General features: G+C 40.5%; 1 protein-coding gene across 4 annotated transcripts in view; it reads left to right on the forward strand.

The window, feature by feature from the left end:
• The window catches only part of tle2b (TLE family member 2, transcriptional corepressor b), an 85,137-nt gene that overhangs the window by 13,925 nt on the left and 51,747 nt on the right, over positions 1–19,465 (forward strand). For all 4 annotated transcript variants that reach the window (XM_040128209.1, XM_040128208.1, XM_040128211.1 and 1 more), the window contains 2 exons: positions 3,132–3,229; positions 4,784–4,847. In XM_040128209.1, the coding sequence (XP_039984143.1) occupies positions 3,132–3,229; positions 4,784–4,847 (162 nt within the window). The remainder of the gene's footprint in view (positions 1–3,131; positions 3,230–4,783; positions 4,848–19,465) is intronic.

Raw genomic sequence — 19,465 nt, forward strand, 5'->3', positions numbered from 1 at the left:
GCACATTTATCTCCTTAGATATAGCTCATCTTTACTCTTACCTGTTGAAGTTTCCTTGAGCAAGACACCAAGTCTCTTATTACCACTAATAAGCATGAACTAATTTGACACCAGCTTTCCATACTAGTCTCTTTATCCTGACAGGCAGAGCTCAGCACAGGCATGGAATATTTTTCCTTTTTCTGGAGGACTTTATAACTCAAAAATAAAGAATAAAAAATTGTATTTCTCATTTCCTTTTTGCTCATAAGAAATTTTATTGCTCCGGGGTCCATGAAACTCATTCAAAAAGGTGCAACTGTCAATAAAAGAAATGCAATTTGTAGTCCAAGGTATGAAAGAAAGAAATTAAAATCTCTCTCATCAGCACTCTGCAGAGGACGCCATGTCGACACCAGTGGTTGTCACTCGCAGATCTCTTGTATAATCCTGATTTGTGACTATGGGCTTTGTTATATGACTTAGTGCTGCTGATGTAAGCTGCCAGCAGCACTTTGTGTGCATTCGCATGAGTATGTGTCTGTGTGTTCATGGTAGCAGATGGTGGGAGCAGTATTGCCAAAGACTGATGGACAGTGCACAGGGTAGAGCAGCTAGGCTGCGTTGACTACAGCAAAGACAGTATTTCTCTCTCTCTCTCTCCCTTTTTGTCTTCCTCCCATCCCCTCGGTGTCAGGCGGATGAATGGTTGGCTATCTCTCTCAGTCAGCAGCCACTGTGCTCTTTCATCATCTGTCTCTCTGCTCGTTCTTTCATTCCTCTGTAAGAATGTCAGACTAGTCATCACTCCCTCCATCCTTCAGACCATCCATCCCTCTGTCTGTCAGATGAGTATCTATCTCTCTTCTGCCTTTTTTCTTTGCCAATCAATCCCTCCATCCCTACTCTCCCTCCAACTGTGGGTTTTTGTGTTCTGCGTGTGTACTTATATGTGAATCTGCATGTTCAGTAGTGTGTGTTTGTTTGTGTTCTTTTCAATGTGCTCATGGCTACATGGGTGTGTGTGTGTGTGTGTGTGTGTGTGTGTGTGTGTGTGTGTGTGTGTGTGTGCCAGTGCGTGTGCGTGTGCGTGTGCGTGTGTGTGTGTGTTTATCCGCGTGAGCCAGATCGCTATCTATCCCTCACCCCTCCTTCACCCCCCTCCTTCCCTCCCCCCACTGAGTGTGTGTGGTGTGAATCAAGGTCAGCGGGGATCTGTTGGCAGACACCCCCCATCTATCCCACCCTCCCCCTTCACCACTCCCTCCCACACACACCCAGAGGGTCTGTGTGTGTTGTGCCCATCCAGCCATCTAGATGTCCCCGCTATGCCTGCCGCAGCTCAGTTTAGCTCAGCTCAACTCGGCTCCGCGGATTAATTACTGGGGAACCCACCGCGTCTCTGACCTCCACCGTCGGACTAATTGAAATCTAATTGAATTGTGCTTGTCTAGACTAATGAAGCCCCGCCACTGAAGCCGCCAATCTTTTAGCCGTAGCTGCGTGCCGATAGCCACCCAGCTGCACTGTAGTGACTGCTCAGTTTTTATGGATGAATAGATGGACGGATATGTAAACAGATGAACAAATGGGTAGATGGATGTATTTATAGCTGCGTTTGGTAGTTAAATTACTAAAAAAAAAACAAAAAAAAACATTCCATATATTTTCTTGCTTTAGGTACAGTATTAAGGGTCTACAGTATCATCAGTCGCAAGAAAACTTGAGTACATCCATTTTCAAACTAAAACATATCCTTCCTTATTTGAGGAATTTTATCTTAGTTCATATCAAAGCTGAGCTTTGCATCCATGCTTTTTGTCAGCGCCAAATCATAGTCAAAGGAAACTTTGAGGAACATTTTTAATATGACAACAGTAAACTTGATCAGAGTTGAATTAGCTCAGTTTTTTTTTACTTGCTGCATCACATTTTCATATAGTTTGGGGGAAAAAAAGATGGGTGAAAAAAAAGGGATGACTGGGTGGCAAAGAGGGGGAATCACCTACACACCACTGCAGGGGTCTGTGGTGCTCTGGGCTTGGACGCCTCATCAACACAGAGGGCAGTATTTGCAGGGTGGAAGTTAATGAGTTGTCCTTGTCTCTGTGCCAGCAACTCAGCCTCAGGGCACTAGTGGAGAGGCAAATGGGATCTAGGCAGGATAGTGTGAACTTCAATGCGGTCCTAGTGAGGCTGCTCACTGACAGGTAATAAGAAGTGGCTCTAAAGAAGTGGCTGAGACACGTTGCAGTCTGGATCCACCCCAGGCTAACAGCAGTTTGTCCCATGGTACAGGGAAAATTAATCCAAATGTGGAGAAAAAGGGAAAAGGAGAATACAAAAAAGATTGTATCTTCTTGCATAAAAATGTCCTCTGAGAATTTACAAAAAAAAAAAGAACGCAGCCCCTTCTGCTTACTCCAGCCACATTCCTAAGCATAAACAACTACAGCATTGAAAAACATCCACTGTGCCCTTGTTCCTTAAACTTCATGAAGATTATGGAGGAGGAGGGCAGCTGTCGAAAGCACTTTAGACAGACATGGGGGGCTGGTGGTGGTGGGGGGGCCCCTGGGAGGTGCTTGTTTTGTTGGGCCTTCTTTAGCTTTTAGCAGGTGAGAGACGGTGCCGTGATTCCCTATAAGTTATTCATTTGACGTTTCCTCCCTTCTCAGCTCTTTGTAGGCTGGAATACATTAGCAACCTGGCAGAGTGGAGAGGATGCTAATGTGGAAGAGAGGGGGAGGCAGAGAAGAGGAAAAAAGGATGGGGGCAGTGGAGGGAAGGAGGCAGAGTCATTAGAGAAGGAGGAGAACAGAGAGAGAGAGGACAAGGCTTTATGATGTGTGGGAAGGGGAAGTGACCTTCCCTCTCACTTTCATCTTGGCTTTTTTCTCCCCTTACCTTGCTCTCTGACACACACACACACACACACACACACACACACACACACACACACACACACACACACACACACACACGCTTGCATGCTCAGACACTAATGCAGGCGAACACGCACCTTCACACGTGATATAGACATAATGTATAAAATCTTACCTTGAACAGGCACACGCACACACAAAGGTGCACCTTAGTATCCATTTTTCAGCTTTTCTTTCTCTCCTTCTCTCTCTCTTTTTACTGTGCAGGTCCCCTTGCAGCCTGGCCAGTCTTTCAAGTTCACAGTCCTGGAAACTCTGGACCGAATCAAGGAGGAATTCCAGTTCCTCCAGGCTCAGTATCACAGGTACACACACAATATTCGATGCAAACATGCACAGGCATGCATGCATGCATACGTATACACTGACGTCCACATTGTATTTATAACTATAAAATCACTTCATAAATGTCAAAAGTCATTAAATTACTTGTAATGAAGAAGAACTTGGTATAATTCTTATGAAGAATCATACTCTTCCACACTCTTATTACTGTATATTCTGCACTCTAAATGTGATAATTGTAGAAACAACACATTGTAATTCAGTTCAGTAGTTGTGGGTGTTGAATTCTTGAATATATGAACCAATAAAGATGATATGACAGCATGCAGGCGCTCTCCTTAATCTTTATTACAACACTGAGCGTGCAAAATATTGTAGACTGATAGTGAGTTGCAGCCCTTTATACATAATTCTGTCTAAAACCTTTACACACTTCTCTAACTCAACAACTTTGCCTGAATCTATACATCAGCTTCTTTTGTAACGTTTACATTAACAGTAATTAGGGAAATCAATATAGGATCATAGCTTTTACCTGCATTCCCTTTAATCAGTGTACCTCAAATGCACTTTTTCTGTTTCATTGTCTGTGTGTAGTGCAGAGATTTCCAGTTTCTCCTGTGATATTAATAAAATTAAACAAATATATTTTTATCTTATCTTGAAATTCCATCATGTCTGCTAATTACACTTGCCATTATACTTTGTTACAGTACAACTGAGTTTATATTTTCCAACATATTAAACAGAATATAATGCAATGCAGGTCTTTTTTATTTTCTACAGCTGGAGGTCACTGATGGTCACGTTATCATATGGCCGACCAGAGGTGACCTTGACTAACAGAGATAAACCATCGTAGGCTAAAGCATCCAGCCTCTTGCTCACACCCTGCTGGGTTACAGCAACACCACTTTACTGCTAGGCATTTGACTGGTGGATCTCATTAACACACACAAAGATGCAAACAGAAACAAAAATCTTTTCATATTCATTTTCAAGTGATCAGTGTCAAGTACAACCACGCAAATTCCAGCCAACTACGAGCACAACACCATAGCTTTTCATAATAGTAAACCATCTGACTTAGCTTAACCGTTTTCTGAATAGTAGCTTGATAATCTGTCAGCTACATGCAGTGAAGCCCTCCCTGAATAACTGGAGGATTTTAAGAAGCTTGAATTTTCAGTTTTTGCCTTATTTCATCCATTATTGACTAATGTAATGCATTTGAAAGACATTTGACAGTAGTACAGTACAGAATAAGGCACACCCTGCTGGCTGTTGCTGCTGTGAAGGTGATATTTTTCAGTGTCACTTTCAGCAGTAATAGGTAGCCTGACCAGCTAGAAATAACTTTTGGTGTCCTTACATGGTCCTAAACTGTGTTTTACCTCTGCAGTGTGTAAGTTTTGTGGAAATAATACTTCATTTCACTATTAAACCATGTTTGTGTGTGTGTGTGTGTGTGTGTGTGTGTGTGTGTGTGTGTGTGTGTGTGTGTGTGTGTGTGTGTGTGTGTGTGTGTGTGTGTGTGTGTGTGTGTGTGTGTGTCTATTTTCATCCTTGTGCAGCCTGAAGCTGGAGTGTGAGAAGCTGGCCAGTGAGAAGACTGAGATGCAGAGGCACTACATCATGGTGAGTCCAATCAGACCTTCACCAGAGCTGTACAGTGATTTGTTAGACTGACTGGGCCACTCAAACTCTGAAAAGAGTCTGATGGGTTCTTGCGTAGGAATTACAATCAGGAGACTTGTATCTGTGCTGGATTGATGTTGTTTAGTGTTTATGTCATTCAGGAGTAAAAGCTGTTTGTCTCTCCACTTCTCTGTTGTTCTCCTTGTTTTCCTCTCAGTTTGTCTCTCAAGATTTCTCTCTCTCTCCATCACTTCTGTTTCAATTTATTTTGTCATTACATTTACATTAATAAGTTGTTTATACTGTATAATTAAAAATAATGCTAAAGCAATAAACACAGTGTACATTTTTATCTAATTACATTTGAATTCTCCAGTATCACAATATCTCTAATATCCGATTATGACTTTATACTTAAAAAAAAAAAAAACGTGACATTTGCAGAGGTACATAATCATGAATAGTGGAGCAAGGTTTGAAAATTTTCACAGTGTAGTTGCACAAACCTTTACTAAACCAGTAAGGGTGTATCATAGATCTTTCTTTGGTACACTATTTGTCTTCCTCTCTCATACCTCTCTTGGTTACGAACTTTTCGTTTTTCCATAGCCCTGCCTGTACTTTTCCTCTCTCAGACCCTCTACCTTGCTCAGTCTGTTTCTCTATCTCCTCTTCCTCTCTCTGTGTTTTCTCTCGTCTGCCAACAGCCTGAGCTCCCTCTGTGTCGTTGTGTCTGTGCGACTAAAGGCTCACATTTATCGTAAGCCTTCGTCTGTGGTACAAAACCCACACAGAGCCGACCAGAATACGATATGCACCATCTGCTAAGCTGCTCGCATTTCATAAACCTGGGAGAGCAGGCAGGATCAGGGCCGTAAGCTAGATAGACACACAGATGGATAGACAGAAAGAGAAAGAATCAGAAAGGCAGACAGACTGACAAATAAACTGAGTGTGAGAGGAAAGCAAGCAGACAGACAGGTTAACTGGCAGACAGACAAGTAAAGTCAAAACCTGGCAAAATGTCAGACAGCTATTTCTCCAAATAGGATATCTATAGACGGCTGACAAATTGAAGGAAAAACCTGAAAAATGAGTGGAGAAACAGGATGACAATGCCCCCATTCAAAGGGCACAATTAAAGGAAAAACTACCATAAAGTGTAATGTGTTGTGACATCACGAGCTGCGAACAGCTTCAGTGCGCCTTGGCATGGATTCTACAAGTCTCTGAACTCTACTGGAGGGATGGACACCATTCTTCCACAAGATATTCCCTCATTTGGTGTTTTGATGATGGCGGTGCACTGTAGGTGTTCAACTGGTTTGCGATCTGGTGACTCTGAAGACCATAGCATACGATTCACATAATTTTTGTACTCATCAAACCATTCAGTGACCCCCTGTGTCCTGTGTGGTGCATCTGGATTTATTAGGTTTCTCCACTCAGTTATTCCGGTGTTTCCTTTAATTTGTCACTCATCTGTTCGTAATGAAACAAACTGTTGGATATTGCTATAGCATATCACCACTTTGTAAAAGATGTTTTTTTTAGTACTAATGACTTATATTTAATAACTCTGTCTAACATTGTAGTAATTATTCTTATGACTTACGTTAGTTAAAGCCAGACTATGCAACTTTAAGAAATAAAGGTTTCTTTCTGTTACAAATAAAAAGTGAATTTATAAGCAGTAAAACCACCCCCTGTTCAATTTAATACACTTTGGGGTTTTGCTGCGGCAACCTTACTTGGTTTGGTGTAACCAGTAGCTTACATTTGGTGGCTAACATTAGCTAACAAACATTACTGAGTCAGTTACTTGACATTAAGGCTCTTCTTTGCTTGTGCTACTGTTACACTACATTTGATGTTGTTATCACAAAAGTAAAACAAAAGTTACATAGTCCTTGCTTTAAAGTTAGTAGTTATGCACAACGAAAACAACTGCACGACAACAAATTTTTACAATTGCACAACCATCACAAAAATATTCACACTGTTCTGAAACTCAGAATGCTTCTCAAAGTGGGAGAAAAAAATACAAGAAGAAACATGTGGTACAGTGCAGAACACACACAAAGAAAAACCTCTGATAACCACAGAGTTCTCAAAAACACCCACTACCCTAATCTCATGCACTCTCCATTTTAGCTGTGGTTTCACAGAATTACTGTGTGGAGCAAATAGCCCAGACAAACATCCACCTTCTCCATTGCAAATCCTCGCCACCCGACCTGATACAAAAGGAGTGGTGGTGTGCCAGGATAGATGCAGTTCTGTGTCTTTCCATAGACAGGGGCAATAGATGACATTTGATCGAACTCTGTGCAAATTAAATGTCATGGCCTTTGTGACCACTGCACCACTGGTAAATTAAGGATGGGGGAAAATAGCAAACGAATATCCTCTGCTATAGGTATAAGTTCAACACTAAGCTTTAATAGTTCCCTATGGCAGGAGGTCAGATGCAGATGACATACCCATATAGGTTAGCATGGCAGAAAGTTAGCACTCCAGGCTACGTTATTTGAACTGGGGCTCACTGTTGCGTAGTGCATGGCTAACACAGTGCTATGCTACTTCATAGGCATAGTTCAGAAATGATAGGGAGGGAGGGAGAGAAAATGAGAGGGAGTGTAGTGAAAGAGAGGCTCAAAGGGAAAGATAGCTTGAGAGGAAAAAAGGCTCAGAGTGTGTCAGACAAAAAAAACAGGGAGCTGCTGAGGGAGGGAGGGAAGGATACAAAGGGAGGCAGAGATAAAGAGAATAAAAGAGGAGAGAGAGGGTGATAGAAGCAGGAGAGAGATACAGAGAGAAAGAGAGAGAGAGAAAATGCTGAAAAGGAATGAGAAAAAGAGGTACCAGGGGACAGAATTGCAGAGAGGAGAGATGAAGGTTGGAAAAAAAAGATGCTGTGAAGGGATGAAATGTAAAGAGAGAGAGAGAGAGAGAAAAGAGTATGCAACACAGAGTACAAGAGAAAGAGATAGTGATGTGTTTGTGTGGGGGGGCGTGAAATGAAAAAAGAGATAGAGAGAAAAAGAGAGAGAGGGCGCACGCACAGACACGTAAATAATGTGAAGCAACAACGGACTCGCTGCGCCCACAGAGGAGATAACCCAGAAGGCTATATTTAGCTCGTTAGGCCTGTCATCTATACTGAGGCCTGTTTCCACAGGCTGGGGCTCTGCTCACCACACTGCACTGCTCCTGCCTTTACTATTCATCAGTTTTAAGCTCTTTAAATACTAGGGTGAGGGGCTGGAAAGTAGGGAGATGGTTATGCAGGGTTATACATGGCTAATGCGTGTGGAATTTTTAAAACCTGAGAAGACATGACATTATAAGCAAACCGGCCTTTGTTTCTCTTTAAGGTGGCAATCTTTGAGGTTTTTTCACCGTTTAGGTGTTTTCGCAATGTGATCTTTATGGATTATTTGGCGAGACTATTCTATCAAGGAAAACAGAAATATCAGTCGTTTAGGCACACGCCTAAAAACGACAACATGACAATGACCTCTAGCGGGCGTCGGAAGCAAAGGAGGAAGTAGTGTGAATTTGTTATAGAACCACAAAGTCCGCATAGGGAGGAGGTGGGTTAACACAACGTTGGATTTTGACACAGGAGGCTGCTGTTCGCTTCTCATTTCCTAACAACATCATCGCTGGTTCCTTTTAAAAACGAACATGATTGTTTCCGAACCTTAACCCAGTAGTTACTACAGCAAACTTTCCACAATCCTAACCAAGTCATTTTTGTGCCTGAACCTAACTAAACCTTAACTGCAGCATTGTCAGATCAGTTTTGTTTTTTGCAAAGGTGATTTTTTTATAAGTTTTGGAAGGCACTGACAAAGGATGTCATCCTGCCAACAGGGGCAGTCACAAGTGATTTATTTTGGCATTTAATTTGGAGGACTTGTTGCGCTCTGTCTTTATGTGTGCAGGTTCTTCATAGAAAGTTTGTTTGTTTAGATACTGTGCTGATGTTGTCGTGATCATCAGCCATCCTTATGATAAGTTGCCTACTACAGTACAGTACAGGTGGTTTAAGGGATGTAATGTGAAAACCTATTTTTTTTATTTGATTACAATTTTTATTCTTTTATTCAGTTTTCTCACTATGTATCTGAGAAATTAGGTTTTTGATGTCACATTTTTTCATATCAGTGATAATAACTAAATGGAGGTAATAGTGCTGAAATAGACTAATAGTAAGACTGAAAATATCCCGACTACACTTCAGTATTTAAGAGGATGTGATACTAATAAAAAAATTTAAAAAAAGCAAAAAGCGAGCCAATAACTGTAGTGATGTTGTATTTGCTGAAGAGCCGTACTTTTCTACCAGCCACCATGTTTAAACAGAAGGTGTTAGTTTTACTCCGCTGCTGGAAATCTCCTTACGGCATGAAACTTTTCAAAGTCTGGAAGTTTGTTTTTAATTCTATAGCTGGCAATGGGTATGTTTTACACATTTCACGCTTGCAGAAATGATGACATAACCTCTGGTATTGCTCCTGTCTGTTGTGCGTTGCTGCAGTAAGATGGCAGAGCCAGGTTTTGGATATAGAGTGTTTGTATGTTTGGCACTCTCTTTAGCTTTTTGGATGAAGTATATGTTTATATGTTGGCTGCTCAACTAGACTGGCTCACTTCTTTGTGTGTGTAGAGAGACACTGGCAATGTGTAACTTCAGTGGTAGCTGCAAACACACAAACATCAAGTCACACACGTTGAGAGTGTCTGTGGGCGTCTTGCTTTTCTCTGGCTGTTGTATTTATAATTCATGGCTCTCCGATTTCACTGCTCTCCTGGAATTCCACTGTGTATTTTTAAGTAAGGTTGCATTGCAGCCCTGGCTAATCAGGGGGTGTAGACGTGTCATTCACATGCTTACACAAAGTGCGAGTAAGACTCGCGCCTGGAGAGCTGTATTCACCCCTGCTGGCCTGAGGTTGAGTCTTGCAAAGATCAGATACACAAGCAGGAGATTCAATGTAATCTGAAAGATGGGGAGATAAAATAGTTGTCTTGCATCATAAAACCCCCAACATCACCGTTTTAATCCAAGCAGACCTTTGTTTCAATCTCTGCTTTCTCTGCTTCCTTTTCCCACTGCCTAGATGTAGTGGACTTTATATGTCTTGCTGGCCTAAAATGGGAAAGCTTTGCTCATGGTCTTATAACTGAAGGTTTTTTACAATCAAATATATGTTGTAGTTCAATTGCACCTCTGGTTTTCTATTTTTCTAGGATTTTATGCCCTGAGAAACCATTTTTTCCAGTGTCTTGAATGTTCTGCAGGCCTCCGCTCATTCTTCTGTCAAACAAAAGACAAAACTCTTATGGGAGAGTGGACTGCCCGGCCCTTTTAATATAAAGTATAAAAAAGACATGTCTACTGGGGGGTGACAGCTCACAGTCGGGAATCACATTAGGTGGCCTCTCCATCGCTGTGTTGGTCTATATCTGTATGTGTGTATTTAAGTGAGGTAAAGAGACGCTGCAGGGGTCTGGTGTTAATGGATGGCCATGCTGTTGGTAAGACACAAATTATTGTTGCATAAAAAATAATAGTGAGATGAAACATGAGATGGGCATAAGGGGCATAAGGGAAGGGCAAACAACAAATCTGAATTTGAAAATTTGAGCTACTGCTCAACTCGAAAAAATAATATTCAATCTGTAATGATATTACCATATTCAAGTAAATTTACAGTCTATAAACTGTCAAGGAGAAAATTATAATAATTATAATTATGATACCAAACCATCTGAGAAGTAATTTGTGAGAGCATTTTGGACTCGAAAGTTAAGGCTTTTTGCTGCTTTTTTAAAAATGCTGCTGTCTAAAAGTAGCATTACAACGACAAAAAAATCCGGAGTCACCTGTTTGTAGCTTGATAATCAGAAATTTCATTTCATTTGAAATCTCTGAATAAATTGCAGATATGAGCTGTGATTCAGAGGTCTGGGGATTCAAGTGAGACAGCAGACGCAGTGCAAAAGAACTGAACAATATCAATTTTAAAACATAGTTCGGGATAAGGTAACATGGGCTGTGTTTGAGTTAATTTGAACACTATTAGTGTTAGTTTTGTTTTTTTGGTTTTTTTTTTCTGAAGTGGACAATAATGCCATGTAAAAACTGATCCATAAATGTAGATGTCACTGGTCTAGAACCACTGACATTGTTGATCACAGAAACAAATATTCCAAATGTCTTAATTTATTTCATTGCTTTATTTTTTGTGAATATTGTATTTTGAGGTCTGCATCAGGATTGTATCATGGCTTCAGTGTTTTGTCTCATGCCTGCCATGCGGTCATTTGTTGGAACATTGTGAGTGTGTGTGTGTTTCTGGTGTGTGTGTGTGTGTTTGTGTGTGTGTGTGTGCATATATCAGTGTGCTTCGTCCGTTCAGTACATCCCCTCAGGCAGAGATGAGTTGTGTGTGTGTGTGTGTGTGTGTGTGTGTGTGTGTGTGTGTGTGTGTGTGTGTGTGTGTGTGTGTGTGTGTGCGTGCGTGTGTGCGTGTGTGTGTGTGTGTGTGTGGATTAATGCGGTGCTCTCAGCCTCTTACTCCACTCCCAGCTCATCTGTCTGATTCAGGCTGACACACTGTGTTCTCTTCAGCAACATTACAGTCACACACTGCTTGAGAAAGAGGGAAGAGAGAGAGATGGGGGGGTTAGATAAAGGGATGGAGGGAGAAAAATTGAAGAGAGAGAAAAGAAGTAATAAGGGAAGTGAAGAGAGAGATGGGGACACTTAGATAGAAAAAGAGTGTGACCAAAACAGAGATGAAAGAAAAATACGCGAGAGAGGGCACAAGGGCATTGGCAGAGGTGACGAGGAAAAAAATAAAAATAAAAAACAGAAAAAGGACACTTGAGAGAAGGAGAAAAAGAAAGAGAGAGGAAACAGCAAAGATAAAAAGCGTTCACTTTTGTATACGAACATGATAGCGCAAAGGAGATGTAGGAGGGGTTGAATAGACAGAGGAGGTGAAGGAGAAATGCCAGGAATTGGAGAAATAGAAGAAATGAAACTGATGTAAGAGGGCAGAGTCTGAAGAGGGATTGCTCCTCGCTAAGCTAAACGTTGCTCTACGATAGTGGGAGTTGGCCAGGGGATTTAAGCGAGGCCAGATGTAGGGAAGGATTGAGTCTGTTTTAAGAGTCTTAAACCTGTCTGAACTGTCTGGAACAGGAGAAACAAACAGGACAGGAGTATTCATAAAGATGGACGGGATCTCCCCCACGGCACATACTGCACATGTGTTTATAGATATAAACCCCTTCAAATTCAAGGTCAGAACTGTCCAGTTGTTCTGGCTCTCCCTCTGATGAAACTGGCTGCAAGAGAAGCTGCAATGAGGCTGAATGTCTGCCGTGACTGATTTAGTTGTCACCCGCTGACAGGACACAATGGAGAAGTCAGAGCCTGCTAACCTAACCTCTGATGTAGGTTAGCACAACTTGCTAATAAATGTTTTAACATTGTTGGTGTGTGTGTGTGTGTGTGTGTGTGTGTGTGTGTGTGTGTGTGTGTGTGTGTGTGTGTGTGTGTGTGTGTGTGTGTGTGTGTGTGTGTGTGTGTGTGTGTGTGTGTGTGTGTGTGTGTGTGTGTGTGTGTGTGGGCAGATGAAAGAGACAAACTCACCCAAGTTAAGGTTTTTACACGTGTAGGCAAATGCACACAAATAAAACATGCATGAGTAAACACAAGCTGTGTACAAACATGCAAGCGGCATACACACATGTAAATGTGTTATAAACATGCTATAAAGTCACACATGCCTGAGTGTAGAGTTTCACACACACACACGAATGCTCCATTTAGATAAATCACCTTGGATTAGACCCACTTCCTAAAGCTCATTTTAAAGTCTGCCAGCGTTCTTCGCAGAATGCATAGAAGGGATAGAGAGAGAGAGAGTCTGGCACCGTCGTCTGACACTCTCTCAACACCAGGGGGGTGGAGGGAGGGAGGGGGGAACGAAAGAGCAAACACTCCCCGAAGAATGGAAGAGTGGAAAGAAGGAGGGAAACACAAGAGTGAAGGAAGAAAGAAACAGAAAGAGAGAGAGGAGGGCGAGAGCGGCTCCTTGAGAGAAATGCAGGAATCCTTTTTGTCTGCCTTTTTGTCTGATGATAACAGTGCAGTGTGTATGTTATTAGCTGCAGATACACATTAGATATGGGGGTATGTTCAGAGGAGTGGAACGTTACAGTGCGATCAGATAAACAAGAATTACACTCTAACCTCATTTATCTAATGTAACCCGCCTGCTGAACTGACATAACAAGCCAAAAAGCAGGCAAAAAAATTGAGCAATGGTAATGACGACTGAGATGTAGGCTCACAATGTATATGCATGTGGTTTGTTTTTTTTTTTTTTTTTTAGATCCACTGGAAATTTAAAACTCCAGAGATTTTACTCCCCTCAATTACATATAAGCTTTTCTCGCAAGTAGGGTTGCAAATATGGGTCTTGTCGAAGTTTCAAAATGCACACAATGCCTTTTAGATTTTGCAATAAACATTGTTACACATGACAGAAAAGTTTTCGGTTTCAAAATTAAAGTGCTGATGCTTGCAAACACCGTTTCACACAGTATGTGTCTCTGTTGTGGAAGATTGAGCAGCATTCAAATGATAGCAGAAGCTCATTCCAGTTAATCACTCCAATCCAATCTGAATCAATCAAATATCAGGTACAATTAAAATTATACGAATATAATATTTATATAGCCTTTTTATATACCTTTTAATCAGAGCCTTTTCATAGAAAATTATCTATACAGAGAAATTTACTTAGTTCATACAACTTGCAGCCTGAAGTTCAGTAAATAATGGATTTGGTTTCATGTAGGCTTGTCAATATGGTTAAAATTCAATCTCTTCATACTAATAAGAGATTTTCAGTCTTGGAATTATGAATTTGAACAAATTTTGGTTAAACAATAACATAATTTGATATCATTACAATTCCACTGAAAGTAAATAAATAATAATAAATAATAATAAATCACCCGGCCCTGTGTACACATTACCTTTTATTATTTTGTAAATATGTGCTGATGCTAATATTAGGAGTAAATTACTTTCTAATTTTCCTGAGCTCTTACTTTGTTTCATATCCTTACAGTTGTAATGTACTCAAATATTTTGTAATATCAGTTGTATGGTGCAATGTACACCTGTATATTGTACACTGTTGAGTAAGTACATATATGTATATATACATGTATGATGACATGTGAAAACAACATACAGTATTGGAGGTTGGGAGGGGGGCAGACAGTTAAGAGAGAATGAACCTATTAAAAAACTCTGACTACAAAAGACAAAACACAATGTAGTGGCAAGAAAGTGTAGCGCTGCAATTTTAACTATGCATGCACTACAGTTATCACTATGCAGCAGTCTCGACCACAGGCAGAGTGCAGCTGTTACTATAGGCCACTGAAATGCAGACTATTTAGTACACTTGTTACCACTGGATGACACACACTGCACAATATCGCAGTGTATCCTATTATATATATATATTTTTTATATTTGGGTCTAAGGACTATACTTGAACATGTTTGTGAAGTGTTTGCCCTCAATGTGAACGAGACAACAGTAGTGGTAGTCTTTACTGTAATTAACAAATACACTGGAGGTTTAAATGTAATTTGTAAGTCATGTGTTGTGACTGCGTGGCAGTGAACATTAGGCGTAACATACTATAGTTACACATTCACAGACTACAATGCACAGTTGTGACTACACTACGGTCCAGACCAGAGTCCCATAGAGCGTTGTCACCAGAGTGTTTTACAGACTGCAAAAATAGTACAATAGTCACTTCACTACTGTCTAGCCTACACCCACAGGACAACTGTTACTACATTTCACTCACTTAGTCCTCTCTTTTCTGTCTTTTCAAAGTCAACCCTAACTGGTCCGATTTGAATTGGTTGTATAGTAAAAAGAGTAAATGTCTTCCTGGAGCAGCTTCTCTAACACTCTAACTGAGTAATGTTGCAATGTACTCAGTAGCTTGTGGCTCTTGGTCAGGTTACTCAGTCAGCTTTTAGCTTCTTGTCACATGTTGGTGTTTAAAATCCCGATAATGTAAAGCTGCTTTCTGTCTGACAATTGCTGTTTTGTCTTCTTCAGGCTGAGTTACTCAGGTTTATGTCCCGGCAAAGGAAAATCCTTCTGACTTGTTCTGAGCTGTCCTGAAGAGGACACTGCTCCGTGTCTGACCTTACGTCGGCATAGAGGAAATTATCCTGCAGGGACCAATAAACTATTGCAATCTCATATTGTTATCAGCAATAGTGCTGCAGTTCTCTAGTGGCAGTACAATGAGGTGCATTTGCACATAATGCAATGAGGAACCTCCTGCTACTTGAAGGATAACTTGCAGTGTTGCCTTCACTTGCCTTTCACAATATAGAAAAGTAATCCAAACATTCTGTGCTCATACCTTTTCTAATCCCGATGAGCCGGCGGAAAAAGTAGTATAATTATATAAATTATATTGGATTGGATTTTTAAATTTAAAATTTTTTTTGCATTCATATATAGTAAGTATTTTACTGGTGGAGGTGAAGCTGAGTTTAACTACTTTAATACTGTTGGGTTGATTGATCTTGAGCAGCGTATCATATTTTAGCATTTTATAAGCACTATATAAACGTTTAATAAATTTGTCATAACACACTCTAATGTAGCAGCTATAAGGGCATTTTTAAGTGTTTATTAGTTCACGGTATTTATCAACGTCTTATGACAACATATGTTATGTTATTACATTTTACTATATCGTCATTATCTGTTTAGACATTTATTGGTGTCTAATGGAGTTACACGTGTTGACAAATACATTAATACAGCCTACATCTGCTTACAACTACATTATAGTGTGTTGTAACTCATTTTTACCAAACGTTTGTATTCTGCCTATAAATGCTAAATAGTGGGGGATGTTAAAGTGTTACCTATTTTTTATTTGAAATATTGTGGAGTGGAAGTATAAAGTAGCAGAAAGTAGAAGTAGTTAAGGAAAGTACCATGTAGTTACTTTCCAGAGACTCTCTGGTTTTTACGACCCATAGTTGCGTTTTATTGTTGGATGACCTCTAGTGGCCATAGTAATTCTAGCGGGAGCAAAGGAAGAAGTCAGGTGATGCAGTATAAAGAGCGAAAAAGTCTGCGTTAGGAGGAGGTTGTGGTGGATGGATTGGTCAACAAAACCCAGGACTTTCACACAGAAGACCGTTGTTCATTTTCAATGTGAAACTGATGGTCAGTGATGTTTCTTTTATTCATGACCGTCCCATAACCATGTGTTTGTTATTGTTACCATGACAACAAAGGTCTGGTTCGCCCGCTGCTGTTACTCTCCTATGGCTCGTATCCGAGGGTAGGGACACGCAACCTGTAGGGTTGTTTAAGTTGGACTGCAAGTCGACATTCCACCATTCAAGGTGGAGCGGACATACTGTGTAAAAAATTATTGTGTAATAGCTTTAGAATTCAATGTACCATTTATTGTAAGTTTTCTTTTTCCTTTTGCCTTGGATTTTCCTTTAACCCCAGAGATACATAGCTGAAGAAAAATGTCGTTCTTAATGACTGTAGAATGCACTGATGTGAGTCTCAATGAAACTTGACAGAAGTGAACTGAACACCTTTCCACTCAGTCCACTGACTCTCAGACATGCACAGTGGCAGCGTCAAGTCAAGTCAAGTCAAATTTATTTATAAAGCACATTTAAATACAACAACGGTTGACCAATACTGTGCAACCAAAATAGCAAAAACCATAAAACAGCACAATAAAAACACAAAGACCAGTTTAAAAGATAAAAATTAAATAATAAATGTAATAAGAAAATAAACAATAAAAAAAGTAAGTCTCATACTGGGTTAAAAATAAAGATGTGTTTTAAGGCAGGATTAAAAAACAGGCAGTGTAGGGGCCAGCCTAACATGCAAAGTTTTGGGGCCACAAGTGCAAAGGCTCTTTGCTCTTTAACTTTTACTGTCACTAACCCAGACCTAGCGTTCCCATCATACCTTTATTACATTCCTGTCCATAATGTCGTGCTGGTTATATATAGTCAGCCGCTTCATTCTAGTCCAGAGTGGAGAGCTGCTGAAGTGAGCTATATTCTTGCAAGGTTGTATTCAACTACTAGTGCCCTGGTTTTAACCTCAGCTGGCAGTGTAGTGGGAAAAAGTGAGATACTAAATGAAAAGAGGATGTTAAAGAGGAGGGAATGAAAGAGAAGCAAGCAAAAAAGAGAAAGGAAAGAGAAACAACAGAGAGGTGGAGAAGCTGATGGGAGAGATGGAGGGAGAATTATTAAGGAGAGACAGACAGGAATTGAGTTAAAAAGATGGGGAGGGCCGAGGAGAGGTGTAATGATGGAGAGGTGAAGAGAGAGGCTGATTAGAGATAGAGAGAGAGAGGGAGAGAAAGAGGGAGAACAAAGAGAGATGTCACATGTCTTTCATGTTGAGAGGGCTGGAGGAGAGGCAGACATGGAAACACAAAGAGCTAGCTCAAGCCTGTTTGTGAGTGAGTGCTTTAATACATTTGTGTGTTTTCAGGTGTGTGCATACTTGTATGAAGTACGTGTGCATTTTAACATGTGAAAGAGATTCTAAGATTGCGTATGTTTTTGTGTGCATGAAAACCTTTTGTGTGTGTTTGTGTGTGTTTGTGTGCGTGTTTGTGTGTGTTTGTGTGCGTGTTTGTGTGCGTGTGTGTGCGTGTGTGTGTGTGTCGGGAAGAGAAAAAAATGGGAAAAAGTACACAGCGGACGTGAGCTCGACGGGGAGAAAAAGGACAAAATAAAGATGTAGCACTTGGCAAGGACGGGAGAGAACAAATATACAAAGTGAGTGAACCAAGTAGAAAATGACAATAGAGAGAGAGAACAAGAAATGGAGAAAGATGATTGATGGAAATGACAAAAAGGAGAAAAAGTGAGAGTAGAGTGTAAAGACAGAGATGAAAATGATACATCAAATTGATAAAACAAGGGGAGATAAAAGAGAGGTAGTAAAAGGAAGAGCAAAGGGGGGAAGAAGGTTAAAAAGGTGAAAGAAAGATAAGATAATTGGCAAGAAAGGGCAAGAAAGACAGAAAAAAAGGTGTTGACAGGAGATTACACCAGAGGAAGCAGGCGACAAAGGAGACACAGGGCAAGAAGGTAACAACAGAGAAACAGCACATACAAACGAACACACGGATGGATGGATGGATGGATGGATGGATGGATGGATGGATGGATGGAAGGATGGAAGGATGGATGGAAAGACAGACAGACAGATAAATTTCTTGATACCAATTCCTCTACCTTGACTCAAGGTATCTGATGATACTTAGTACTACTCCGGTACCAGCACATCTCTTCTCACATCTGTGTAATACACTGTGGAACTCACTGGAATCATTTATATGTGAAGTAAGAGGAGGTCAGGATGGGTGTGAAGTGGGTGGCCAAGTGTAGTTGAATGAAAGGAACTGATAGAAGCAACACTGTAAAATGACATTGAGAGAAACTGTATTTAGTGTTGATCATAGGCGGCGGAAACATGGTCACAGTTAGTTTGGTTTGGTCAAAAGCCTAAAATGACGCAATTCTGTTTTCTTCTGTTGTTCAGTTTTCTAAACTAAAACTCAAATACCAAGTACATGACACATGTTCTCAGACAAAATTTTATTAAATATACTTTGGGGGGAAAAAAACTGACATTGAGGCAGCAAAATATGTCAGAGCATGTCGCAGCCTGAGGGGCTACCAGCCAAACAGCACATGAAACTGTACTCAGCCTCTTCAAAATCTGCTGCCTTTTTTTGATTCTTTCAGTTTGATCTTTTTTCTTTCATAGTTCTCACAACTACATTACATTTAATTGTAAAATAATTTCTCATCATAAATATTCTTCTTAGGCTGCACTAATTTGTTTTTCTTTCATTATAATACCCATTGTAGTATAGGAGTATAGTAATGCCACTGTATAGTGTATTTTCTTTTGTTTAGTTCAGAATTATTATACTTATAGTGTAAACCTTGTACAATGTGATCTGGCAGTTCTGCACCTAATAATGTTCATGCCAATAAAGTGAATTTGAATTTAGAAAGATAGGTACATACATGGATAGAGACAGATAGCAAGTGAGTAAAAGGAGACGGGAAATAGAAAGAGACTGAAATGGAGAGTGAAGGAACATTTAACAGTGAGAAAAAGCAGGAAGGGAATAACCATAGTGAAGGAGGGTAGAGAGAAAAAGACGGGCTGACAGCCTCTGAAAGATAGAGATAGGAGTGAGAGGGAACGGGACTGAGTGAGTTGGGAAATAAATGGAAAAAAAGAAGAGAGCGATAGAGTGAAAATGAGCAAGAGAATAGGGAGAGGAAGAGAGAAAGTCGTGTCTCGCTCTCATCAGTCAGAGCGTTGCTCATCCAGCGGCAGAGGCCGCCTTTGTCAGCATGACGGATCTTCGGTGTCTGTTTGCTGCTCGCCACCAACACCATTACAGCACATCACTGACGCACACACTGACACACACACACACACACACACACACACACAC

Source organism: Xiphias gladius, chromosome 6 (genome assembly GCF_016859285.1).
Source record: "Xiphias gladius isolate SHS-SW01 ecotype Sanya breed wild chromosome 6, ASM1685928v1, whole genome shotgun sequence".
Taxonomy (NCBI): Eukaryota; Metazoa; Chordata; class Actinopteri; order Istiophoriformes; family Xiphiidae; genus Xiphias; species Xiphias gladius.